Source organism: Mesoplodon bidens, assembly GCF_964165515.1.
Source record: "Mesoplodon bidens genome assembly, chromosome: 3".
NCBI classification, from domain to species: Eukaryota; Metazoa; Chordata; class Mammalia; order Artiodactyla; family Ziphiidae; genus Mesoplodon; species Mesoplodon bidens.
The window spans coordinates 101,916,844-101,940,478 of record NC_138178.1 but is presented as its reverse complement, the minus strand read 5'-3'; the positions used below and the strand labels follow the sequence as shown (position 1 = coordinate 101,940,478).

The window sequence follows — 23,635 nt, the reverse complement described above, 5'->3', positions numbered from 1 at the left end:
GACCAAAAAAAAGTATATATAAATATTTATATAGTAAAAAATCTGGAAGTATATACACTAAGATGTTAGTAGTGGTAGTCCCAGGTGATGGGAATGTTGGGTTTTAATATTTTTACTTGTCTTTCCCTCCTAATTTTCTGAAATGTACATGCCTATTTCTGTGTTAATAAAAACTTATTTTAAAAAAGTCTAACTCATCCTGTACAGATGGATTATTTTAATATATTTCACAAATTCTTTTCTTGGTAAGGATTTTATAATCTTTGGGATACTCCTTTGAATTGTATCTTTAGATTCTATATACATCTTTTTAAAAATTTAATCTTTTATTATGGAAAATTTCAAACACATATTAAAATAGATAGAATAATATAATGAATTTCCATGTACTCATCCAGCTTCAGAAATGATCAATTATGCCGAGTTTATTTCATCTCTACCCACCATTCCTCTCCACCTATTATTTTGAAGCAAACCCACATGTCATATCTTTGCATCCACAAATAGTTCAATATTTATTTCTAAAAGATAAAAACATTAAAAAATAATGGTATCACACCAAACAATAAGTAAATAAAATAACAATATTTCCTTAATATAAGAAAATATCTTGTTCATATTTCTTCAATAGTCTTAGAAGTGATTTTCTCCAGTTATAGTGTTTGAATCAGAGTACAAATAAGTTCCCAACATTACAATGGTTATGTGTCCATTAAGCTTTTGTTTTTAATATCTTTATTGGAGTATAATTGCTTTACAGTGGTGTGTTAGTTTCTTATTAAGCTCTTTTAATCTATAGGTTTCTCCCTCCTCCCCCATCATTTTTTTTCCTTGCAATTTATTTGTTGAAGAAACTAGACCCTTTTATCTTTTGTAATTTCTCACATTCTGCATTTTTCTGCATGCTCTCTTAACATATTAATGCCCAAGTCTGGAAACTGTTCTCTAGAATGCATCTGCGTAGGTTCCCATTTAAAGCTTGTAAAATATACTTACGGAACGTGTTTGTAAAATCTGTAAGTTGGAAGAACTAATTTCCATCCTAAAGTCTTTTGAATTTAAGACTGTTATAGCCTTGATTATTTCAGTAAGAAGAAACAACTCCTGAAATAGGATTACATTGTGGGTAGACGTTAGTGATTCAGTTACACATTTTAGGTAGGATCTCATCAGGTTTCCTTTTCACAGGTAAATGAAGAGTTTACACTGAAAGTACATTCTGATACAATGACTCTGGAAATATTATTTAATACTTGCATAGAGCTTGGTTTATAAGATGTGCTCTTTATCGTGATACCTATGTACTATTTTTTTGTTTTGATTTGTTTTTAAAAATTTTTACTGCTAAGGCTACTAAGGTTAAGATTTCCACTGCCTGCTTATCGATTTGTCTCTAATGATTGCAGGTCGAAGATGACAGTGATGCAGAGACCTATGGAGAAGAGAATGAAGAACAGGGAAATTATTCTAAAAGGAAGATAGTTTCTAACTGGGATCGATATCAAGATACTGAAAAAGAGGTCGATAATGAAAGTGGAGAATCACAGAGGGGGACAGATTTCAGTGTTCTCCTCAGCTCTGCAGGTATGAATTCCAGTTGCATGCATACTGCTTAGTGCTATGAAAGTTGCATAGGCATTTATGTTCCTTTTTAAATAGCATTTTAATAACTAGAAATTCATTGTTTGTTCTTTGGATTTTAAATCCAGGTAAAGGACAGTGTGTCTAATGGTTGGCAAGGAAAAAGTGACATTTCTTTAAATGGAAATCTGGGTTTCCATGTACTGATGTAGAAAGACTTCAGTCCTGGTTGAAATGGATAAAAGGCTTTATAGGAATGAAAAATGCTAAACTATGCGCCTCTAAATTGGGTAGGCTGAGAAACAGAAGTGTTTTCTTTGATTTCAGAGGAATTAGTACTGAAGTTTATACAAAACTTTACAAAGTTTCTAGAATATACGTTCTTTTTTCCTTTTATACCCAAGAACGTACCTATTAGTGGGTGGGCACATATTGCAGCCATATGTGTCTGAACTCCGGTACTTTTCTTTGTTGGTTTTGGACAGTCTTCTCTGTCAGCAAGGTGAGACACTCATCCCTTCTTTGACCAGCTGTTTAAGATTGACTGTGTTGAGCAACGCACAGAAGTGTGAAGCCTGAGAGTAGTAACAGGAAATGGACCAGAGCTGGTTGTATAGAAGGCTATTTCCTACCAGCGTGTGGCATAAGAATTTTTAAAGGATAAATGGTGGCTAGACCTTTGGTTTTCAGGAGTTACGGATGGGGAGTGGGTGGGAGGTGGATGTGCTCATAAAAGGGCAACACGAAGGATCCTTGCAGTGCTGGTACCGATCAATATCTTGATTGTGGTGGTGGACACACAAACTCTTATATACACACACATAAAAGTGAGTGCAAATAAAACGGGAAATCTGAATAAGATTAGTGGATTCTATCTATGTCAGATGTCAATTCCCGGTTGGGATATTATACTATAGTTGTGCAAAATGTTATCATTGGGGCCAACCGTTTAGGAGATCTTGCTGTATTATTTCTTATAACTATCTGAATTTACAATTGCCTCAAAAAAGTCGCCAGGTTAAAAAACATTTAAAGGATGAAGCTATGAGAAACAGAAATAAAGTGAAAGTAATATTTTCAGACAGTTGGCTTTGAATTTCTTCTTCTCCCCAGCTTTTATGTTGCTGTTGAGTTGTACCTTTCTTTTTTCTCATCTGCCTGTATTTTTGAATGCCTGCACCAAACTAAGTATCATAAAGCGATGAATTGTCTTCAAAGTTAATAGAATACACCCTTTGAGTAGGAAACGAAGAGGTAAGTGGAGAGAGTATTAGATTTGAGTAGGAGAGCAGATTCAGCCTGGGGTCGTTATGTTTATGCCACGTAGCGTAACCCCCTTGTTTGGATGATGGCATCCAACTCATTGTTCAGGGACTGGTAGCTCATCTTTCTGCCACTCAGATGAGTGTTTCCCTCCTATTACCTGCATTTTGGCCAGTTATGGATTTATAAGCACTTTTTTTTCAAGATAGGAGAAGGATAAAATGTGGGCTCATCAGTTTCAATTTTTACCAGCTGTTCCACTAAAAGATTTAGGGGGCAAATTGAAGTACTGCATAAAATTGACGTGTGGACTACCTACCAGTGGATTTAATTGAATCAATTGTGTAGTCAAGTTACTAGGACGGTCTCTGGCAATAAAAGAGACTGCATAAATGTTTGAAAGCAATTCAGAATGCTAGTCTAGTCCAACAGTTAGGCACACTGGCTTAGGATCTTGGTTATTTATTGTAGCATTTTATTTATAACTTAAAGCCTGGCATGGTTTGGGTCTTATATGCATATTTTTCTTGTAGTCTGTCTTTGCTTACTGATTTCTTAAGTGGTTTGTTTATCGGTGATGAGTTTCTTGGGAGATCACAACTGTCACATCTTGATATGTGCTTACATTTCCTTCCCCCTCTGCTGCTGATCTATCATTTTCTTTTCACTACAGCATAAGCCTGAGAAGAGCTTCCATGCTTTCTTCCTCTATGGTGGCGTAGGCTATATTGGATTACTTTTGAGAAGTGGAGTTCATTCTGTGATCAAAAAATATTAAGAATGTCCTCTAGATAGGCTGACCATATTCCTTGGAATGATGGTGATTTTTAGTATACCGTCCTTATTTATATAAATAAATATACAACCCAGACAAAATATCACTGACCATACTCCTTGGAATGATTCTGATTTTTTTAGTATACTATCATTGTTTATGTAAATAAATATACAACCCAGAAAAAATATCACTGACCATACTCCTTGGAATGATTCTGATTTTTTTAGTATACTATCATTGTTTATGTAAATAAATATACAACCCAGAAAAAACATCATAGACGTGTGCATCATAAACTTTCCTAGATATTGCTCTCCAAAGAGGAGATGAGCTGAACTTCCTAGCGTCCGCTGTCTTTGCCAATACATAGCACTGTTAGACTTTAAAAAAATTTTTTTATTGTGGCCAATTGATTGAGTGGTACCTAGTTGAGGTTCCTTCAATTATTGGAGCCCCCACCATTTCCAGGTACCGTTTCAGAGGCTGAGCATGCAGAAGTGAAACAGAACAGACACAAACACCTGCCTCGTGGAGTTGACATTCTAGAGGGTGGAGACACAGAATAAAGAAAAGGAAACTATATAAGATGTCAAATGGCTATAATTGCTTAGGGTAGAAATGAAGTGAGGAGGGGCCGTTACAATTTTAGAAAGGTGGCCAGAGAAAGTCTTACCGATAAGATGACATTTGAATAAAAGACCTGAGGAAGGTGAAGGGGCAGGCATTGAGGATATCTGTGGGAAGGGTGTTCCGGGCAGAGGCAGGAGCAAGTTCAAAGGCTTTGAGATAGGAGTAAAGGAAATAGCAGAGAGGCCAGCGTGGCTGGAGCAAAGTTAGCAGGTAGGCGGTAAGGTCAGAGATGCGTCACGTGGCCAGATCACCTGGAGGCTTGTAGACCATTATAAAGATGTTGGCTTTTACTCAGAGTGAAATGTGCAGCCACTGGAGGGTTTTGAAGAGAAGAGTGATATAGCTAAGTCTTGTTTTAACGGGATCACTCTGGCTGCTGAGTTGGAATAACCTGAAGACTGGCGAGGGAGGGAGCAGGTAGACCAATGAGGCTCTTGAAATACAGTTGTTCCTCGGTATTCATGGGGATTTGGTTCCAGGACCCCCAGTGGATAACAACATCTGTGGATGCTTACGTCCCTTGCATAAAATGGTGTAGTACAGCTAGCCCGCTGTTTCCCTGGGTTCTGTATCTGCAGATTTCTATCTGTGGTTGAATCCGCGGATGTGGAACCTGCAGATATGAAGGGCCGACTGCAATGCAGACAAGCACTGATGGTGGCTGGGGCTAGGGGTGGTAGCGGTGGAGGTGGTGAAACATGGTTGAGTTTCGGATCTATTTTGAAAGAACTGCAAATGTAGGGTATAAGATTGGACTTGCAAATGTGGGGTATGAGATTAAAAGATGCACAAGGATGACACCAAGATTGCGCCTGCAGAGCTAGAAGAAGGGGTTTGACATTAAATGAGATGGATAAAACTATAGGAGGTGCTCAGTTTGCACGTGTTAAAATTGAGATGCCAGTTAGACATCTGTATTACTCAAAATCCTGTAGGAAATAGATGGTACGCTCAATATGATTATAAAGAAGTTTTAACGAAGGAATCATTTACAAAGTTACGGGTAGCATGTAGGGAAAGCACAAAGATAGTACAGCATTGGGAGGGCAGGTAAAGGCAGAGATGTTACCACCCCTGTTACTAGAACTCTGAAGGAGAGCTTCATGTGAGAAGTTTGCCTTGAGAGGATGAATCACCTTTGGTCTAAAGATGTAGTCAGCAAAGATGACTCTACAGGGAGAGAGGGACAGGGGAATACGTGCTCTGGTCTTAGACTCCTTTTTTTCCTCCATTCTCCTGCCAAGGCTCCCAATAAGCCTAACCTACTGGAAGTCAGAAGGCAAGGGAAGCCTGAAGCTGTGATCCATATAGATCAACCTCCTAGGGCAGAACAGAGAGGGGGGACGGGTGGAGAGTGAATCTGGAGTGGTAACTGCAAGAGACCCAGCACAACACCCAACAGGAAATATTGGAAATATCAAGTAGGTTGTTGGTTAAAGGTATCTGGGGTTCAGGACCCGGGTTTGGACAGGAGATATACATTTGGGTGATGCCAGATGGTATTTAGTCATGAGAATGCATGAGGATAACCAAGGGAGTTATTGAGTAGAAAACTACTGAGCCCTGAGTACCACAGTGTCTAGAGGTGAGGGAAATGAGAAAAAAACCAGCAAAGGAGAATGAAGAAGGAATGAAGGAGTGTTTCCAGGAAGAAAGAGGGATTTGTGTCAAACACAGCTGATGACAACCAAGAATTCACAGTTGAATTTAACAAAAGGTTACTGGTGATCTTAGCTACAGCAGTTTTGTTGGAGTGGTGGGATAAATTCTTTCTTGGATTCAAAAAGAATATGGAAGGAGAGACATTTGAGACAGAAAAAACAACTATTAATATTGAGGATATTTGTTTATAAAGGGAAGGAGAATAATGGGCTGGTGGAGGAAGTGGGTCAAAACATATTTTTTAAACATGGGAGAAGTAATTGCATGTTTATCTGTTGATAGAAAGATCCAGAAAAGAGGTCAAAAATAATGCGAGAAGAGGTGAGAATTGCTGGATCTGTGTTCTTTGGTTCACATGAGGTGATGGAATAGTTTGTACAGATGGAGCGATTGCCCACCTCCAGGGGCTGGGGCAGTTTTTCAACTGTAATTGGAGGAAACCCAGAATATTTGGGCATAGGTATAGGTAGTAGGTGGGTAGATGTGATGGGGGCTTGAGGAAGTTCTCTTCTGATTGCTCCTGTTTTCTTAGTGAAATGAGAAAGCTGTCAGTGAGAGTCAGGGAGGAGGTGTTGGAAATGTGAGGAGAGAGTAGAAGTTAAGAAATAGTTATCTGTAGAAAACAAACTCATGGTTGCCAAAGGGGAAGGGAGGGGGATAAATTAGGAGTATGGGATTCACAAGTACAAACTACTGTACATAAGATAGATGAGCAACAAGGATTTACTGTATAGCACAGGGAACTAGATTCAGTATCTTATAATAAGCTATAACGAAAAATAGTCTGAAAAAATAGATAACTGAATCACTTTGCTGCATACCTGAAACAAACATAATATTGTAAATCAACTACATTTCAATAATAAAAAATACTAAAAAAAAAAAGAAACAGCTGTCTAGAGAGGGAAATTGAATGAAATAGGAAAATGTGGTATGGTTGCTGTATGCTAATGGACGCCCACAGGAGGTTGACGGTCATGAATTTAAGGTGAGAAAAGGTGTGTTTTTCCCCCATTCACATTCTGCTGTATGGGTGCAGGTGTGGAGAGATGGAGAGTAGGATTTAATCATGATTATATTGTTGTTCAGCCAAGCAAAGGCAGTGAAGTGAGAAACAGAAAAGGGGTGATTAGAATGATTGCTGTTGCGTTCAAGCTGGGTAAAATAGAGACGTGCAGGCATGGGACAGGTGAGGGGCAGAGGAAAGATAGTGGGATCAGTGGACTATAGATTTCTCTGTGCAGAAGGATTGTTGACCTCCTTGAAGGGGTATGAGTCGGAAAGGGGGGAAGTGGTGACCATAGAGTGGAGCATTTCAAGTTTGGGTTTAGTGGGGCAGAGGTTGTAAATGATGATAACGATGTACTCTAGTATAAAATCGTAAGTGAGTGTCTGAGCTGGCATGGAGGGCTGGGTTGTTGCATTTCCTTAGCTAACTGTTGAGGCTGAGCATCTTTTTTTTGCTGTGCTAGCTTGCTGCTATGAGCTGCCTGCACACATTCTTTGACCATTTGGCTTGTTTGTTTCTTATTGACATATATTTTTAATATATTCTTGGCATATATTTTTAATATATTCTTGATACTTATCTTTTGATGTTTATTTTTACAGTTATATTATGCGATTTTCTCTTACTTTTGTAATGGTATCTTTTGGTGCACGGTTTTATGTTTTAATGTAATTGAATTTATCAACTTTCTGTCTTACAGTTTGTGTTGTTTTGTGCCTTGTTTGGGAAATTCATCTTTCCCTCCAGATCACAAAGATATGTTCTCTTGTATTTCCTCTTACAAATTCAAACTTTGCTTTGTTTTCTGAAGTGTGTTAAATTTTATCAGTTGCTACATTCTTTCACAACCTTTAAAAAAAAACCTTATTGAGGTATTATTGACATATAAAAAGCTGTTCATATTTAACATATACAACTTGATGAGTTCGGGGATTAAGTTTGTGCCTGTGAAATAGTCACGGCCATAGAATGTCCATCAACCCCCCAAATTTCCTCCCGTCTGCTTTACCTTATTATTAATTTTGGTGGTAAGAACACTTAAGATCTACCCTCTTAGCAAATTTTAGGTATACAATACAGTATTGTTAGCTACAGGTACTCTGCTGTGTAGTAGATCTCTACCGCTTACCTATCTTGTATAACTGAAACTTTTACGACCATTTTTAGATTAGTGGAGTGAGGTGGCTTAACTACTCCACCTTGCATTTCAGTCTTCTAAAGAGTATATAACTTTTGATTCTCTCTTCTACTTTTCTTTTAGTGTATCAATTCTTTCCTAACCAAAATTAGAAATAACTTATCAAGACTGAAAATTTAGATTTTTAGTGTTGGACATTGAAGTTCAGCATATGATGTTGTAGTGTTTCTTTTGTCAGTGTGGCTTCATAGAAGGTCACAGGCCTCTAAGTAGAACAGATCTGGATTTGAATCCTATTCTATCATGTTTTTGTCTGATCTTGGGCAACGCTATTTCTCTCAGTAGGAAATGCAGGAATAGTAGGAAGTAACAGTGTTTGATTTGATGATGTCAGCATCTTATCCCAAATTTACCACTGATTTTAGTTCTGCTTGATGTGTAACCAAGGTACCTAGATTTAGTATTTATCTGAAATTTTTTGTTGATAGAAGCTTAGTTAACTGTGTTCAGTAAAGTCCAATTTCTTTTTTTCCTTGAATGTTAGACATAATAGCAATGATTGCCAACAGAATTTATATATCTTTGTTTTCTGAGAAATTAAAAGTTATCCTTGGGTATAATATAACTGACTTATTGAGTCTATTTCTTGAATAATCAGTGGTGGTGGTCTGAGTTACTAAACATTTAAAAGTTGGTGGCCTTAAGTTAAGTCATAAAACTGTCTTTTCCTCTTTCCAGTGCTTTGTTCCCTCTAGTTATTAATCTGCTTTTCTCCCCCATCTCGGTGTCCGCCACGTCATGAAGGATCACCATTGCCATTGCAATGTGTCATCCAGACTTGGTTTCCCAGTCAGGGGCTCTTTGCTTTGGACTGTTCTTTAGACATTATTTTCTATTCCAGAATTAGCTGTGCTTTGCATACACCTTTGGTCTAATTCTCAACTGCCATTTTGAAGACAGACCTTTTGCTAAGAGTATACCTAGCTTAATGGGGTGTTCTTCTCCTAGCAGGATTTCCATTACAGTGGTGAATTTTTGAAGACCATGAATGAATTCAAAGAGTAAATTTCTGTTGTGCACACAGTTGGTGTATATGTATGTTGGTATATTAACTTTGGAAGACAGTTTGTCATTTTCCAGTAAAGTTGATGCTCCAGTATTCCAACCTTGGAAGATACTCTAGAGAAATTCTAGCACGTGTGTATCAGGAGACATGTGCATGAATGTGCATAGCTATATTTGTTCAGAAGAGCCACAAATGGAAGCAACTCAAATGTCCATTAACAGTGGGATGAGTACATAAATATTGTAAGTGGATGAATCTCTGAAACCTTATGTGAATACCTCCAAAATACCTCAGTATGATTCTATCCATAGAAAGTTCTAACACAACAAAAAGTAAACTGTGTTATTTAGGGCTGCATGTTTAAATGGTAAAATGAAAATCAAGGACATGATTATTACAAAAATCAGGGCTGCAGTCACCTCCAGTGGAGAGATGAGGGGAAATGATTGGGGAGGGCGCATAGTAGGTGTGCGTTGGGGTTGGTAGGGAGGCTTCTGTGGCGTCGGCGGTATTCTATTTCTTGATCTGGATAATGGTTCCTTGTGTTTGTTTAATAATCCTTTAAGTTGTCTATATCTATTGCCTATTCTTTATGTATCTCTCTATACAAGGGAAAAAAAAAGTCTAAAAATGGACTTCTCATGGTAGAATTTCAGTTACTACCATAGACCATGGGAAACATTTTGGGAGAAGCAGCCCTTTTCAGCACCTTCAACCTGTGTCTTCAACATGCAGGTGCTTTCTGCTTTGAGTTTCTGGCCAGGGGCAGTGGCATCTCATTTTTATAAATGGAGGATATGGGAAGGGGACTAGTTTGCTTGAAGTCCTTTTTCTGGTAGGATTGGGAGTCTTCAGACATCTGTTTAGTACTCTTTCTGGAAGCCTTCAGCTTATAGCTAACCATGCCTTCAGCTTTTCTTTTTGAACAGTATTCTTGCAGTTCTAGGTTATGTTTCAAAGCCTTTGAAAATGGTACCATACTCTCACATTCAGGCATAAAAACTTAGATCTTTAAGCATTTTTTCTGCCTCCTACTTCTTTTTCAAACGGTGAGTTATTAAAACCATGCCATATGCTTTATTTTTTTCTTTTCAGATGTCACAGATAACCAGAGTTAGACAAATGTTTACAGTGTGAGCAGGATGCACTGGAGCAATGTTGAAGATAAACATGAGGAAAACAGTCTTTTACGTGCAAGTCTATAAGCTGTTTATTTTAAGTGGAACAAATAAAAATGATTAGACTACAGTTTGGTCAGCATAGTTCTCTAGGCATATTTTCATTTAAAGCTGTTATAGGAAAAGCCCATCTATCCTATAGATGGGATGCTGCCTGATTCATGAATCACTGAATAAAGCCAATTAGACCTTCAAAAAAAGCTACTCTATATCTTCCTCAGTGTAATTTTAAGAAAAGTTGATTTTTGGGGGAGATTTTAATTATAATATTAGATTTTCTTGCCTCTGCATCCTTTTGCTGGCAATTAGACCGAAAAGGAAAAGAAGGCTGTCACTCTAGCGGCCTGTATTTTTTCATTAAACTTTGAACCTTTTTTCCCATGAAGCAGCGGGACACTTGAGCTGTATTTGCCCTCCTTGATTTAGTTCTTTTGTTTTTTTCTTTTTATTTGATATGTATTTTATTAGTTTTTGCTAATATATTCTTATATAACCAAGGCAATTTAGTGGAAAAACATTCCCTTCGATATTGGAATCATTTGAAATAACACAAGCAGAACTATACATTAAAAAAATCTTTATTTGAACAACAACAACAAAAAGACAGGTTAAACCACACACACAGGTTAAACCACACACACACACACACACACACACAAATCTTTCCTTTCTTACAGCTGGCCATTGAAGTGGGTCTAATTTGATTTTCTTTTTTTCAAACCTCCAAAGATAGAAGCAGCTGAATACCTAGAAATTTGTTTGCTACCCTACTGGTCTCCTGCACCATTGTGTTTTCTATTGTTTTGATGAAGACTCTTTGTCTACTTTTACTGGTCCAGCTGCTTCATTTTTATCATGTTTATCATTACTGTCAATTTTCATTCTCTTGCTCTGAAACTGTAGTTTTCCTTAAACAGACCCAGCCTAGGCAGCTTTAATTCCTTTCCCTTTTCCTTTAAATCTGTGACCTTTTGATTTCCATTTGTTGAGGGATTCTGGTTGATCCACCACGATTTTTTTCAGGGCTGTGTTTTATCTCTCCTGGTACTCCCCACCTCTCTTCTTTGTTCTTTAATTGGAGGTTACCATTATTGGCTTCTTCGGCTATATCTAGTGCTTCTTTAGCTTTCTCATGAAATAGAATTATTTCTCTATTTTGCACCTTTGATAAAGTCTATCCACTTTATTTCCCCACAATTTGAGGAAGGGAAGTGAAGATCTTCTCTACAGGTCGGTTCATCTAAGTCATCCAAAAAACTCAGCAAAAATCTAATCTAATCTTCTAGAGATTTCATTTCAGCATTTATAGCACTGCTGTTTCTCTTCTTGCTTAGCTCTCAATTTAGCTTATACTTCATTTTGCCTTCTCTCTCTCTTTTATTTTTTGCAAATTAATCTTTCTTGAAAAGTATTAGAGAGTCTGTCTTTATGCTTTTGGTCAGGGGTCTCTGTTTCTCATTTGAATATTTTGTGCTTGACCTTTATCTTCTAATCTTTCTTTTCTCACCAAGGGTTGTACCAGTTGAGAAGCCTTTTATATAAATGGATCTGTTTTTACATCATTTTTTATGGTCATCAGTCATCAGACATTTTATACTCAACAGAGAGAGTTTTGCATGGAGAGCTTCTGATTTTAGCTTTATCTTTATTTATTCTCATGGGTTTTGACTTTGATTTTCTTACTACTTCTATTAAAGTCTGAGGGATTTTAACCTGTTGAATTATATTATCTCCAGAGGTACCCCGCTTTCACCCAGTTTGATCTGTTCCTTAAAAAATTTGTCTTATGGCAAATTATAGTCAAATAACACTTGGTTCAATGACTGATTTTGGTCCCAGAGCAGCCATTTTCTCACCACCACCATTTTTGCCTGTTGCTGCCGTCTTCCTGAGCCCAGTCTTTCAGAGCTGAGCCACAGTGACTGAAACGTCTCAAGTTCATTTTATGAACTGAATGTTTATTTAGACTATTAGATAATTTAGATTATTCTTACTAGAAATTTTACCGAGAGAACATTATTGAATCTTTTTGGATTTGACTTGTATTCCAGATACTGTTCTGGTTGATAAATGTCTAACTGGCTACATCATCAAATCTGCATGTTACATTCTAACAGCATCTAGCATATTCCTCTCAACTCTGCTGTCTACCCTCTCAGTCTCTTTATTCTTGTGGACTCATACTTCCCTTTAAAAAAAAATTACCCTCATTTAAAAGAGGGTTTTGGGAAGCAGAGCAAATAAATGCTCATGATCAATGTCATATTTAAGTGGAAGTTGGTAAGTTCTCTTTACTTGCTCTAGGAAGAGAGAATAAAAGAGTTATTTTGGTAAAACCTTTAATGAAGGTCAGGGTAGAACCTCTTCTAATATAAAAAGCACGGAACATGAATTTAAAGGCTATGAAAAGGGCAGACATAACCATAGGATTGTGATAACAAAGTCGTCTATTTCAGTAAGTGTACCCAAAGTGTTGTATGTGTATTTTGGTTGTAGAATGGAAGGCGCATTGGATTGATGGATATCAGCTGAACTGTCTTGGTTCTGGTTGTCACTTACTAACTACATGCCCTTGAGGGAGTAAAACTCTCGGAACTTCCTTTTTTATTTTTTTAAACTGTAAAAAATAATACCTGCCTTGCTTTAATCCAGAATGGTTGTAGGGATCATGTAGAACTATTAAATAAACTATAAAGTGCTGTAAAAAGTTAAGAATTATTTTATAGGCAAAGACAAGCAAACTGTTGGGGTAGATATACAGTGTAAGTGTGATGATTGAGAAAATCTAGTTGTATTTAAAATCATGCCATTAACATGGGGCCATCATTAAAGTAACAGCATAATACTGACATAGATAATTAGAATATAAAACACAATGGCCATTAGCTCGTTTTCTCTCTTATGGGATTTATTGACCTCTTTCAATCTCTACAACTACAGAGGTGACACAGGGAACTTGAAAGATGATGAAAAATGGGAAAAATTGAATCTGTGGTGAAAGGTTTATGATGCTAAGGAAAAGAAGTCTGAGAAGTGATTTAATAATTATGTCCTATGTGTTCCAGGCCCTAAAGACAATGGAAAAAACCAAATGGGCTCAACTAAAATGTAAGGGAAATAGATTAGATATTCATGTACATTTTGTACATGAGATGTTAACTGGGCATCTAAGAGAGAGTTGGGGAATCATCCTAATTGGAAACCTTTCAGAATAGATATGGTCTCATTTGACTGGAATAGATCCAACAATTGTCCTTCCTGCGGCACAGGGACAGGCAAGGTGACTTGTCAAGGAATTTAATTTTATTATTTATTTATTTGGCTGTGCCTTGCGGCTTGCAGGATCTCAGTTCCCCTACCAGGGATTGAACCGGGCCACAGCAGTGAAAGCGCCGAATCCTAACCACTAGGCCACAAGGGAACTTCCAGGCAACTTTTTTTTAAATCCTATAATTCTGTTCTCCTGGCTTCTTTAAATTTTGCAATGGTTCTATAGCATTCTACTCAAGCGCATTAAGTTAACACTTCCAGTGTTCTCAGAAGGGTTAGGCTTAAAATAAATAAGTAAGGGGTGTGTGTGTAAATGGATCCCTGTGGCCATTAGTGACCCTGTGACAGCAAATGACCTTAAGCTAACAAGCTGATGGCAATAAGTACTGCCATTTCCTGAATACCTACCAGGTGCAGGATGTAGGCTTTTTTCTATATCATTGATTCGGAACGGTAACTACAGGGTAGATTTCATTATCTCTACATGTGTTGAAATTAAGCCTTAAAACAATGTTAAATAATATATGCAACATTCACACATCTAATATGCAGCAGAATAAAGATTCAGACTTAAGTATGCCTGGCTTCAGAGTTGGTATCTTTCCCATTTGACACCATCCATTAAAGTCTACATGTGCATCATTATCTAAGATACACGTTCTCTTGTATATCTGTCTCTGCAAAGGAAGCTTTATTGTTGACACTTGGTCTGCATCTTGGGACAGGGTTTGTGATTGGTTAAGAAGCTGCCATGGGGCTGGAGGCAGAAGTCCAGAGGCCAGGGAGCTGCAGCAGGACCTTAGAAGGTGCTGCCTATGGAGGCTTCTAGTCATGCTTATGGCTGAGCGTTTCAAAGAGGCCTCGCCCAGCCCTGCCTCTGGCTGGCCCGAGGAGGTTGCTCAGGTGGTTGTCCTTCCTGATGAATTTCACCTCGTCTTCCAGGAAGCGTTTCTCCAGGAAGTCAAAGAGATGGGAGTCTCTGTGGGCAGAACCCAGGGCGTGCAGCTTCAGCAGGACCTGGTTCAGGGTTTCCTCTAGGGCCAGGGCCCCTTCCTTGCCACCCAGACCATGACCTCACTCATTTTGAGGCCGCCTCTTCATGTCCTGGAAGAGGACTCAGCTGCAGCCCTGGTTCTGGATCTTCTAGAGATGTTTGGTGCCCTTGCATTTTCCTGGCAGCTCATCGCCAGCCACACTTTTGCAGCTGGAATGGAAGCCCAGAGAGAGGGAGGTATAGGAAGCCCACAGATGCAGGTTGATCAGGTGGGTGATAGCAGCTTTGACCTTGGTGGAATAATTCTGGTGGATCTGAGAGCTCATGGTTGATTGGTGACAAGGAGCTAACTGTTGTGGGAAGCAAAGGATGGCAAGGAGATGTCCTGGAGGCTGCAGGTGGAGAGGGGATTTGAGGGGTGATCAAGAGGCTGGAGTAAGGGGGCAAATCTTGGGTCTGTTCCACCTAACACTGCTGAGGCAAGAGACAGGTCCAAGGACTGCCTGGTGCTGTTGATTCTTTTGGTCAAAAAAAAAGCCAATATCAAATGAATTTGATGGAAAAAAACTCAAATATCTCTTTTCCATCTGAAAGGTAACATAACTCAAAAGATTAAAACCCATACAAGATACTGCATTGTATATTCTTAGTGTACCGTCATACTTGAAGGGAGTGGAAGGAATACCTTCGCATGATTTGTTACGAGAATACTACATCTGTCTCAGCGTTTTCGGTTAACCTAAGAATGGAAATGATGCTAATGAAATACCTATATATACTGCTTAATTTCGTGACTGAGTGTGGTGTACATTCCCCACATAGCTTTTTATAATCTGTGGTGGGAATTCCTTTTGGAAATTAAATCTGTATCTTACATGTTTCGCTGGCACTTGTAGAAGGGACTTAATAATCACGTGGTCATTATCTATTATCCCTTAAATATTGCATCCTGTATATTGCACATAGAGGGAGATGTTTCAGTGTTAATGACACTGCTAGTCTCTTAAAATCATGAAGTTTGAGAAAGTGTTTTCTTCATCTATTCATCTATCATTTACTAGCTAAGTAGATAATTTATGTGGTTTTAATATTTACCTTGAGAATTCTGTGACAGAGTTTTCTGCCTTGTTTTTATAGAGTTTAGTCTTTATGAAATTTTATAGTGAAATTTGAGGTTATCATGAATAACTTTGGATAACCAAAATTAGTAGAATTCTAAGTTTGTTGTCACGAATTTCTACCTCCATGGTGGGAATGCAATGGGAATCACATCTGTCAGAGAGACAATCAGGCACCCAGGTTTTCTGCATCTCCTGTTTAGAAAATTATAGAAACTTTCAGTTTTAGAGATAGAAGAATCCTTGGAGGTAATTTTTTCATTATCTTTTCATTTCCTTTCTTGAGTTTCTATTTTTGAACATTTTCTAGAAATTAAGAGAATGAAGCTTAAGGAGATTAAGTGACTGTGTCCATGGTCTTGATATTGAGCAGCTGTCTTTGGCTTCAAACTCAGGATTTCTAACTTGTAGTCATTCATTTAGCAAACACTTAACAAGTGTCTACACTGTGTCCCATGTCATGCCAGGTATTAAGGGTACAGAAATGCCTAAAACATTCCCTGTGATTAAGATTATTGTTGGAACCTCCTACACTGTTGGTGGGCATGTAAATTGATACAGCCACTATGGAGAACAGTATGAAGGTTCCTCAAAAAACTAAAAATAGAACTACCATATGATCCAGCAATCCCACTCCTGGGCATATACCCAGAGAAAACCATAATTCTAAAAGATACATGCACCCCAGTGTTCATTGTAACACTATTTACAATAGCCAGAACATGGAAGCAACCTAAATGTCCATCAGCAGAGGAATGGATAAAGAAGATGTGGTACATATATGCAATGGAATATTACTCAGCCATAAAAAGGAATGAAATAATGCCATTTGCAGAAATGTGGATGGACCTAGAGACTGTCATACAGAGTGAAGTAAGTCAGAAAGAGAAAAACAAATATTGGATAATATCGCTTATATGTGGAATCTAGAAAAATGGTACAGATGAACTTATTTGCAAAGCAGAAACAGACACAGATGTAGAGAACAAACTTATGGACACCAAGGGGGGAAGGGGGGTGGCATGAATTGGGAGATTGGTATAGACATCTATACACTACTACATATAAAATAGACAACTAATGAGAACCGACTGTATAGCACAGGGAACTCTACTCAGTGCTCTGTGGTGACCTAAATGGGAAGGAAATCCAAAAAAGAGATATATGTATATGTATAACTGATTCACTTTGCTGTACATCAGAAACTAACACAACATTGTAAAGCAACTATATTCCAATAAAACTTAATTAAAGAAAAAAAAGATGACTGTTGGGAGAGGCAACAGGGGTCCTGAGCATTCCTGCATGTTCCTGCTGGACAAGCCAAGAATGCAGGACCCTGACCACTCTCTACCTGAGGCAACAAGCAACCGTGAGGGATGAGGTAACATCTCCCCCAGGCAAAGGTCAGGCTTGCTTCCACTTAATGTAAGAGCAGTGAGTCAACTAAGCTTAGTGTTTCTTTCCTGTAACGTGACCCATAGCATGTAGAGGATTCCATGATGGGCTCTTTGAATTACTGCTCTGAGGCAGAGGGGGCCTGAGAAACCAATATAAATGAACATGAAGCTTTGGCCATGAGTAATCATGTCCTTGGTCTCTGATCCAGGAGTCTCATGTCTTCTGCCAGCATCCATGGAACAGTAATAGGCTAACTTATTATCTTACAAATAGGATAAAATCTCAGGCCCTGAATAGTACTTGGCAAGTATCAATTGTGGGAAAATACAGGTGAGAAAACCAACAATTACAGTTCAGTGTGGACAGCACAGAGCTGTGGAACAACCAAGGGAGGGCACCCAGTTCATCTTGGGAAGGTCAGAGAGGCTTTTCTGAGTGCATTGCTCTTGACCTGATCATACTGGATTGTGTGTCTATTGAGGGTAGATCTTTTTTTTTTTTTTTTTTTGCGGTACGCGGGCCTCTCACTGTTGTGGCCTCTCCCGTTGCGGAGCACAGGCTCCGGACGCGCAGCAGGCTCAGTGGCCATGGCTCACGGGCCCAGCCACTGTGTGGCATGTGGGATCTTCCTGGACCGGGGCACGAACCCGTGTCCCCTGCATCAGCAGGCGGACTCTCAACTACTGCACCACCTGGGAAGCACTGAGGGTAGATCTTTTTAGCCTCAGTATTTGGCACGGTACACAGCACATGGTTCATGACTATAAGCTTGCCGAATGGATGAATAAACTGTTATTTGTAGCTGCTGGTTGTGATTTACTGCATCAGTGGTCCATATATTTGCTACTACGGTTTGTCTCCTTTTTAAGAACTGTAGTCCTGGGAAGGTAGTCTTCAATGAAAAGCAACTCACTTTGATGCCTAGCATAAATCTATTCCAACAAGAGAGGAAGGTGGTCAAGTTGCAGGATATCTTGCATGTGGATTCATTTAATACTAAGTAATATTAAGGCCCAATTATTTGTTTTTTGACTTTTTAATTTTCTAATACTACTTAGATTTTTCAGAAGAGTTGCAACAATAGTTCCCTTATACCCTTCACCTAGCTTCCCCTAATGTTAAATAACATCTTAAATAAACATGGTACCTTTATCAAAACTAAGAAATTAATGTGCGTATACTACAGACTTTATTTGAATTTCCCCGTTTTCTCCCCACTGATGTGCTTTCTTTGTTCTAACTCAGGATACCACATTGCATTTATTTATCCCCTTAGTCTCCTCTAATTTGTGACAGTTTTTCAGTCTTTTCTGGACCCTTTTGAAGAATAGTGGTTACGTATTTCATAGGATCCCTCAGTTTGGGTTTTTCTGATATTTTCTGGTGATTGGACTGAGGTTATGGATTTTTGGGGGGGAATACCACAGAGATGGTGTGCCTTTCTTGTTGGCACACATGCTATCAATGTGACATTACTGATTATGTTGACTCTGATCCCTTGATGAAGATGGTATCTGCCAGGTTTCTCCACTGTCACATTACTTCCTACTCTCTGTTCACTGAGTCCTCCTCACGCTGAAGGGGATGGGAATTAAGCTTCACCTACGTGGGGGAGGAGTGTCAAGGAATTGGTGGGCATATGCTAAAATAGTGACAGTAAATAATAACTATCTTGGGGGAAATATTTTTAGGTTATGCAAATGTCCTATTGCTCCTTAAAGGCTCAGGAGAACCAGTTCTCTCAGAATGAGGCCAAGAGTTGCCTGGGACAAAGCATTTATATTAATTGAATCGGGTGAATGAGGGTACATTTGTGTAACAAGGTAAAACATCAATAATTGATTTTAATTTCTTCATTAATCAGTTACAAAATGCTTATTTATCTCTGAGGTTGTGTTGGCTACCAATTAAGGTACATATGTATGTATATATATATGTGTGTGTGTATGTATGTGTATTTATGCATGTGTTTGTGTGTATGTGTGTGTGTGTATATATATATGAATAGCTTCATTGCAAATGACTTGTATACATGTCTAAAGTCCATTGATCAGAAAAACTTCATTTAAAGAATAGATAGATATATATGTATAACTGAATCACTGCTGTACACCTGAAACTAACACAACATTGTAAATCAACTACATGTCAATTAAAAAAGAAACATTTTTTAATGTTGCGCTTCTTGTGCAAGAGACTGTCTTGATGTCCCATGCGATCAGGAGGTGCAGTCTTCCAAAAGTTACTCTAGCAGTTGATAGATGAGAGGGAGGCATGCTTCAGTGAGCCAGCAGTCATCCCAGCACGTACCACCTATGTGGCTAACCTTCCATGGAAGTTGGGGTAATTCTAGGGTAGGCTTTGTTGCCCCGGGTGCTGTCCAAACAGGGGCTGTTCCAGAGAGAGAATCTGTTTAATGTGTCTTTAGATTGATAAGGGGAAAAACATCCTGACATTTTGATGTATGACATAACCATTTATCCTTACTGCTATTCTCAGCAGCCCCATAATCTGAATGTATTCTTGCTTAGATATTTGAGTTGAGTAAGAAAATCTGGAATAGTATTTGGTACAGTGCTACAGTGCTAGATGTGGGTAAGGACTTACAGCATTTAAAAAAAATTTGTAAGATCTTAAAAGAATATATGATCACAATTTGGCAGTGATCAAATCAAATTGAATTTGACCGTTGGACTGAAATTTGGTCTCTTAACCATATGTTATTGCTTTGCTCCAGAACAGATTTTAGTGATGAGCTATTGTTAGGAATACTTTCATTTCTTTTTTCTTTTTTTTTTTTTTTTTTGCAAAGCACAGCATTTCTAATTCTTGGGGTCATCAGAGTAAGGTTTAGATGAGAGGAGGGGGTATTCTTGCAGGAATTTGCAATGGAGAAGGCAACATTGTTGTGATATGTATTGGGTCCATTTCATATTAATTTAGGTTGAAAAACAATATCTGCCTTAATTTGGGGTGGAGGGGGTAGATGAGGTGTAGACATAAACAGATTCAAATTTCAAACAAAATGTGTTAAAATAGTTCTTATTTGTAGAGCACTTGGCCAGGTAGTTGGTACTTTATGTACAACATTCTATTTAACTTCAAGATAACCCTGCAAGGTCGGTACTGGACCGTTTTACAAATGAGGCAAATTAAGCTCAAGGAAGTTAGATAATTTGCCTAATGTCACATCACTAGTACATGGTGAAACTGCAGTGTAATTTTCTATCAGCCTGATTCCAAAATCCATCACTATTCTTCTTTTTTTTTTTTTTTGCGGTACGTGGGCCTCTCACTGTTGTAGCCTCTCCCGTTGCGGAGCACAGGCTCCGGACGCGCAGGCTCAGCGGCCATGGCTCACAGGCCTAGCCGCTCCACGGCACGTGGGATCTTCCCGGACCGGGACACGAACCTGTGTCCCCTGCATCAGCAGGCAGACTCTCAACCACTGTGCCACCAGGGAAGCCCCCATCACTATTCTTTACTGAACTCTCACCTTCTGGCTATGCATGCAGTTGGCTGTGTGGCAGTAATCCCTTTTGGTATATTGTATAGAAAATGAGTCATTTCATGGTCTGGGAATAGTTATGTCCCACCCCCTGCCCCCCCTTGTAGTAAAAACAAACAAACAAAACTTTTAGCTACTTTAAAAAAGTTATCTTTGTTGTATAGTTTGTTGCCTTTTGATCTGCTCATGAGAATGGAAACATTACTCTTATTACCTGCTACTTGTTTCATTTATACTGAAAAGTATGGAAAAATAGGGATTTACTTCAACTATCTGACTTATTGTGACAGAGGTACTCAGGAACTCTAACACGGAAATGAGTTTTTCTTGACTGCTGATAATTAGCAGCTCGAGCAAGAGGATAATTATGTGTTAACTTATTTATGCAGTGTATGTGTAAATGAAATTCATCTGCTTCACATTAGGAAAATTGACAAGGCATCACTATTGTTAATATTTTTCACATTACCCTCTTGGATTTTTTATTTGGATGTCTTCTTATAATTTTGAGAGAAAATCCAAGGGGATTGTTGCCAGGGCTTAGAGGAGTCTTGGAAAAAGTTGATTGTAATATTTACACATAAACTCACTGTAACCTCAGTAGGCCGTTGAGCATTTTTACACCTTGATGATCCCCATTTTAAAGTGAGAGAGTCCTTATTTGCAAAGCGTTTCTGAATCCCAGGTTAGTCTTTTTTGAATTTTGATTGGAGGCTGTCGTGATGTCATTTTTAGGGTAGGCTAGAGTTACCTATATGAGAACTGTATAATTTCCCTTATATTATTTATGTATTTATTTATTTGGCTGCATTGGGTCTTTGTTGCGGCGTGCGGGCTCTTCATTGCGGCGCACAGGCTTCTCTCTAGTTGGGGCGCGTGGGCTCCAGAGTGTACGGGCTCAGTAGTTGCGGCATGTGGGCTTAGTAGTTGTGGTGTGCAGGCTCTAGAGCACACGGGCTCAGTAGTTGCAGTGCATGGGCTTAGTTGCCCTGCAGCATGTGGGATCTTAGTTCCCCAACCAGGGGTCGAACCCGCATCCCCTGTATTGGAAGCGCAGTGTCTTCATCACCAGGGAAGTCCCTAAATGCCTCTTTAAATGCTCCAGAATAAGTATACTTTAAAAGCCTCAGGGATCTTAACCACTGGACCACCAGGGAAGTCCCTCCCTTATATTTTAAAGTCAGAATGGTATTGCACATTAGTAGTTTTCATACTGTTCTTGATGCTTTAATTTGCTCACGGTGTAAATGGAATTTGGGAATAGCTAAGGGAGTTGCCTATACCTCTATTCAGAGCAAGAAGTAATTTTGAGCTCTGTGTATAGCTAATGATAAATGGGCCAAGTTGTGGGACCAGTTTTATCGTTAGACCTCCGCCCCTTTTTTTTCTCTGTGGTGTTCCCTTTTCTTTCCCATTTAGGTACTTGACCACCTGTTGTAATGCTCAAGGCTTTTAGGTACTCATTTATGCTTTGCCTGCTCTCAGGGTACCTCTCCTAGGAAGCCCATTTGTGTATGTTTGATATTCGTACGTCGTGCTCATATCATATATGACCATCAGGCCACAGTTGGAGAAATCAGAGGGAGTGTTGCTTGAGGGGCAGTCCATTGGAGTGTTCATGTGAGGGACTATACCAGGACACCCTTATATAAGTAAAGCAAGAGGTAGAGTGAAATCATTTTAGAGCAGGCTGCTGGGTGAGGTCTTGTCAAGTTAAGACATTCCCGGTGCACTGGTACTTAAAAGGTAAGCTGCAAACAAAAAGATATTATTAAATCTGGTCTGTGTAGGAGTGTGCATGTGTCAGCTGTACAGTATAATTCCTAAAGAAGAATTTGCTGTTCCTGATGTAACTTTAAAACAATGTGTCTTCAGCTCTGCGTGTTTGATTTTCTTGTGCCTCATCTCTACTGTGCCTGGTTGCTATGAGCCATACTAGTTTACTGTGGGATCATTAAAAAAAAAAAATAGTACTTATTCAACCAGACTATCTTAAGTCTTTGCCCCTGTTATTCTTATGCTCTTTTTTTTTCCTTTAACACTCAAAATCATAGTGAAAAAGTGAGTTGTTTCTTATTTTGAAACCCAGAGAATAGAGAATTAAGAACTATCATTACATAATGAATTCATAGCTAAAAACAAGTAAGGACTCACCTGAATGGTTTCTTCTAATAACCAGTCTTAAATCTCTTGGGTTGCTCCTGTTATTCCAGTAATCAGCAGCTGACATAAACATATACAGCCACGCATAAGTCACTTTTTTCCTGACCACTTCAAGTCCCTATTGCTTTTTTACATGTACCCTTTAAGATCCCCAAGGGTGACAAACTAACAACTCTTTTTTTAAAATGAATTTTTATTTTTATTTTTTTAATTTATTTTAATCTTTTATTAAAAAGGTTTTTTTTTGGCCATGCTGCATGGCTTGCAGGATCTTAGTTCCCTGACCAGGGATTGAACCCAGGCCCCAGCAGTGAAAGCACCGAGTCCTAACCACTGGGCCACCAGGGAATTCCCCAAACTAACTACTCTTAGTTGAGTGAAGTTAGTTTGTTTTGAACTTTTGATGTCTTTTTCCTCATTCTTCAAGGGGCATCGTAGAATGTACACCCTGAAACAATCTTAGGTATCATTTGGTCCAAATCTTTCACTTTTCAAATTGGGAAACTGAGACTCATATAAGTTGGGGTTTAACCTAAGGCCATATAGGTATTTGTTGGAGATGAATTGCTCAGGTAAGTACCTTTTCTGAAGGCTCATAAGATAGAGTGGTTTCCATATCATAGCAGTAGACATCCCATTGAATTCCAGTTTTTATTTGTAAAGGAATTTGAGTTGATTCCTTGGGGGTCGTGTCCTTGGGGTAAGCAATAATCAGATTGGTATGTAGAGAGAAAATAGAGGTCATTTTTTTTCAGGGTTAAAAATTGTGAATATTCTCAAGTATATAAACTTTCCCAAACATATTCATATAGGATGAAGAAGAAACCTGGAGTACCATACAAGCCCAAAGTTCCATCTGTTGTCTGATTCTTGGCT

General features: G+C 38.6%; 1 protein-coding gene across 1 annotated transcript in view; it reads left to right on the top strand.

Moving 5' to 3' along the window:
* The window catches only part of AVEN (apoptosis and caspase activation inhibitor), a 164,626-nt gene that overhangs the window by 36,526 nt on the left and 104,465 nt on the right, over positions 1 to 23,635 (top strand). The window contains exon 2 of the mRNA XM_081227521.1: positions 1,407 to 1,584. Coding sequence (XP_081083647.1) covers positions 1,407 to 1,584 — 178 coding nt within the window. The remainder of the gene's footprint in view (positions 1 to 1,406; positions 1,585 to 23,635) is intronic.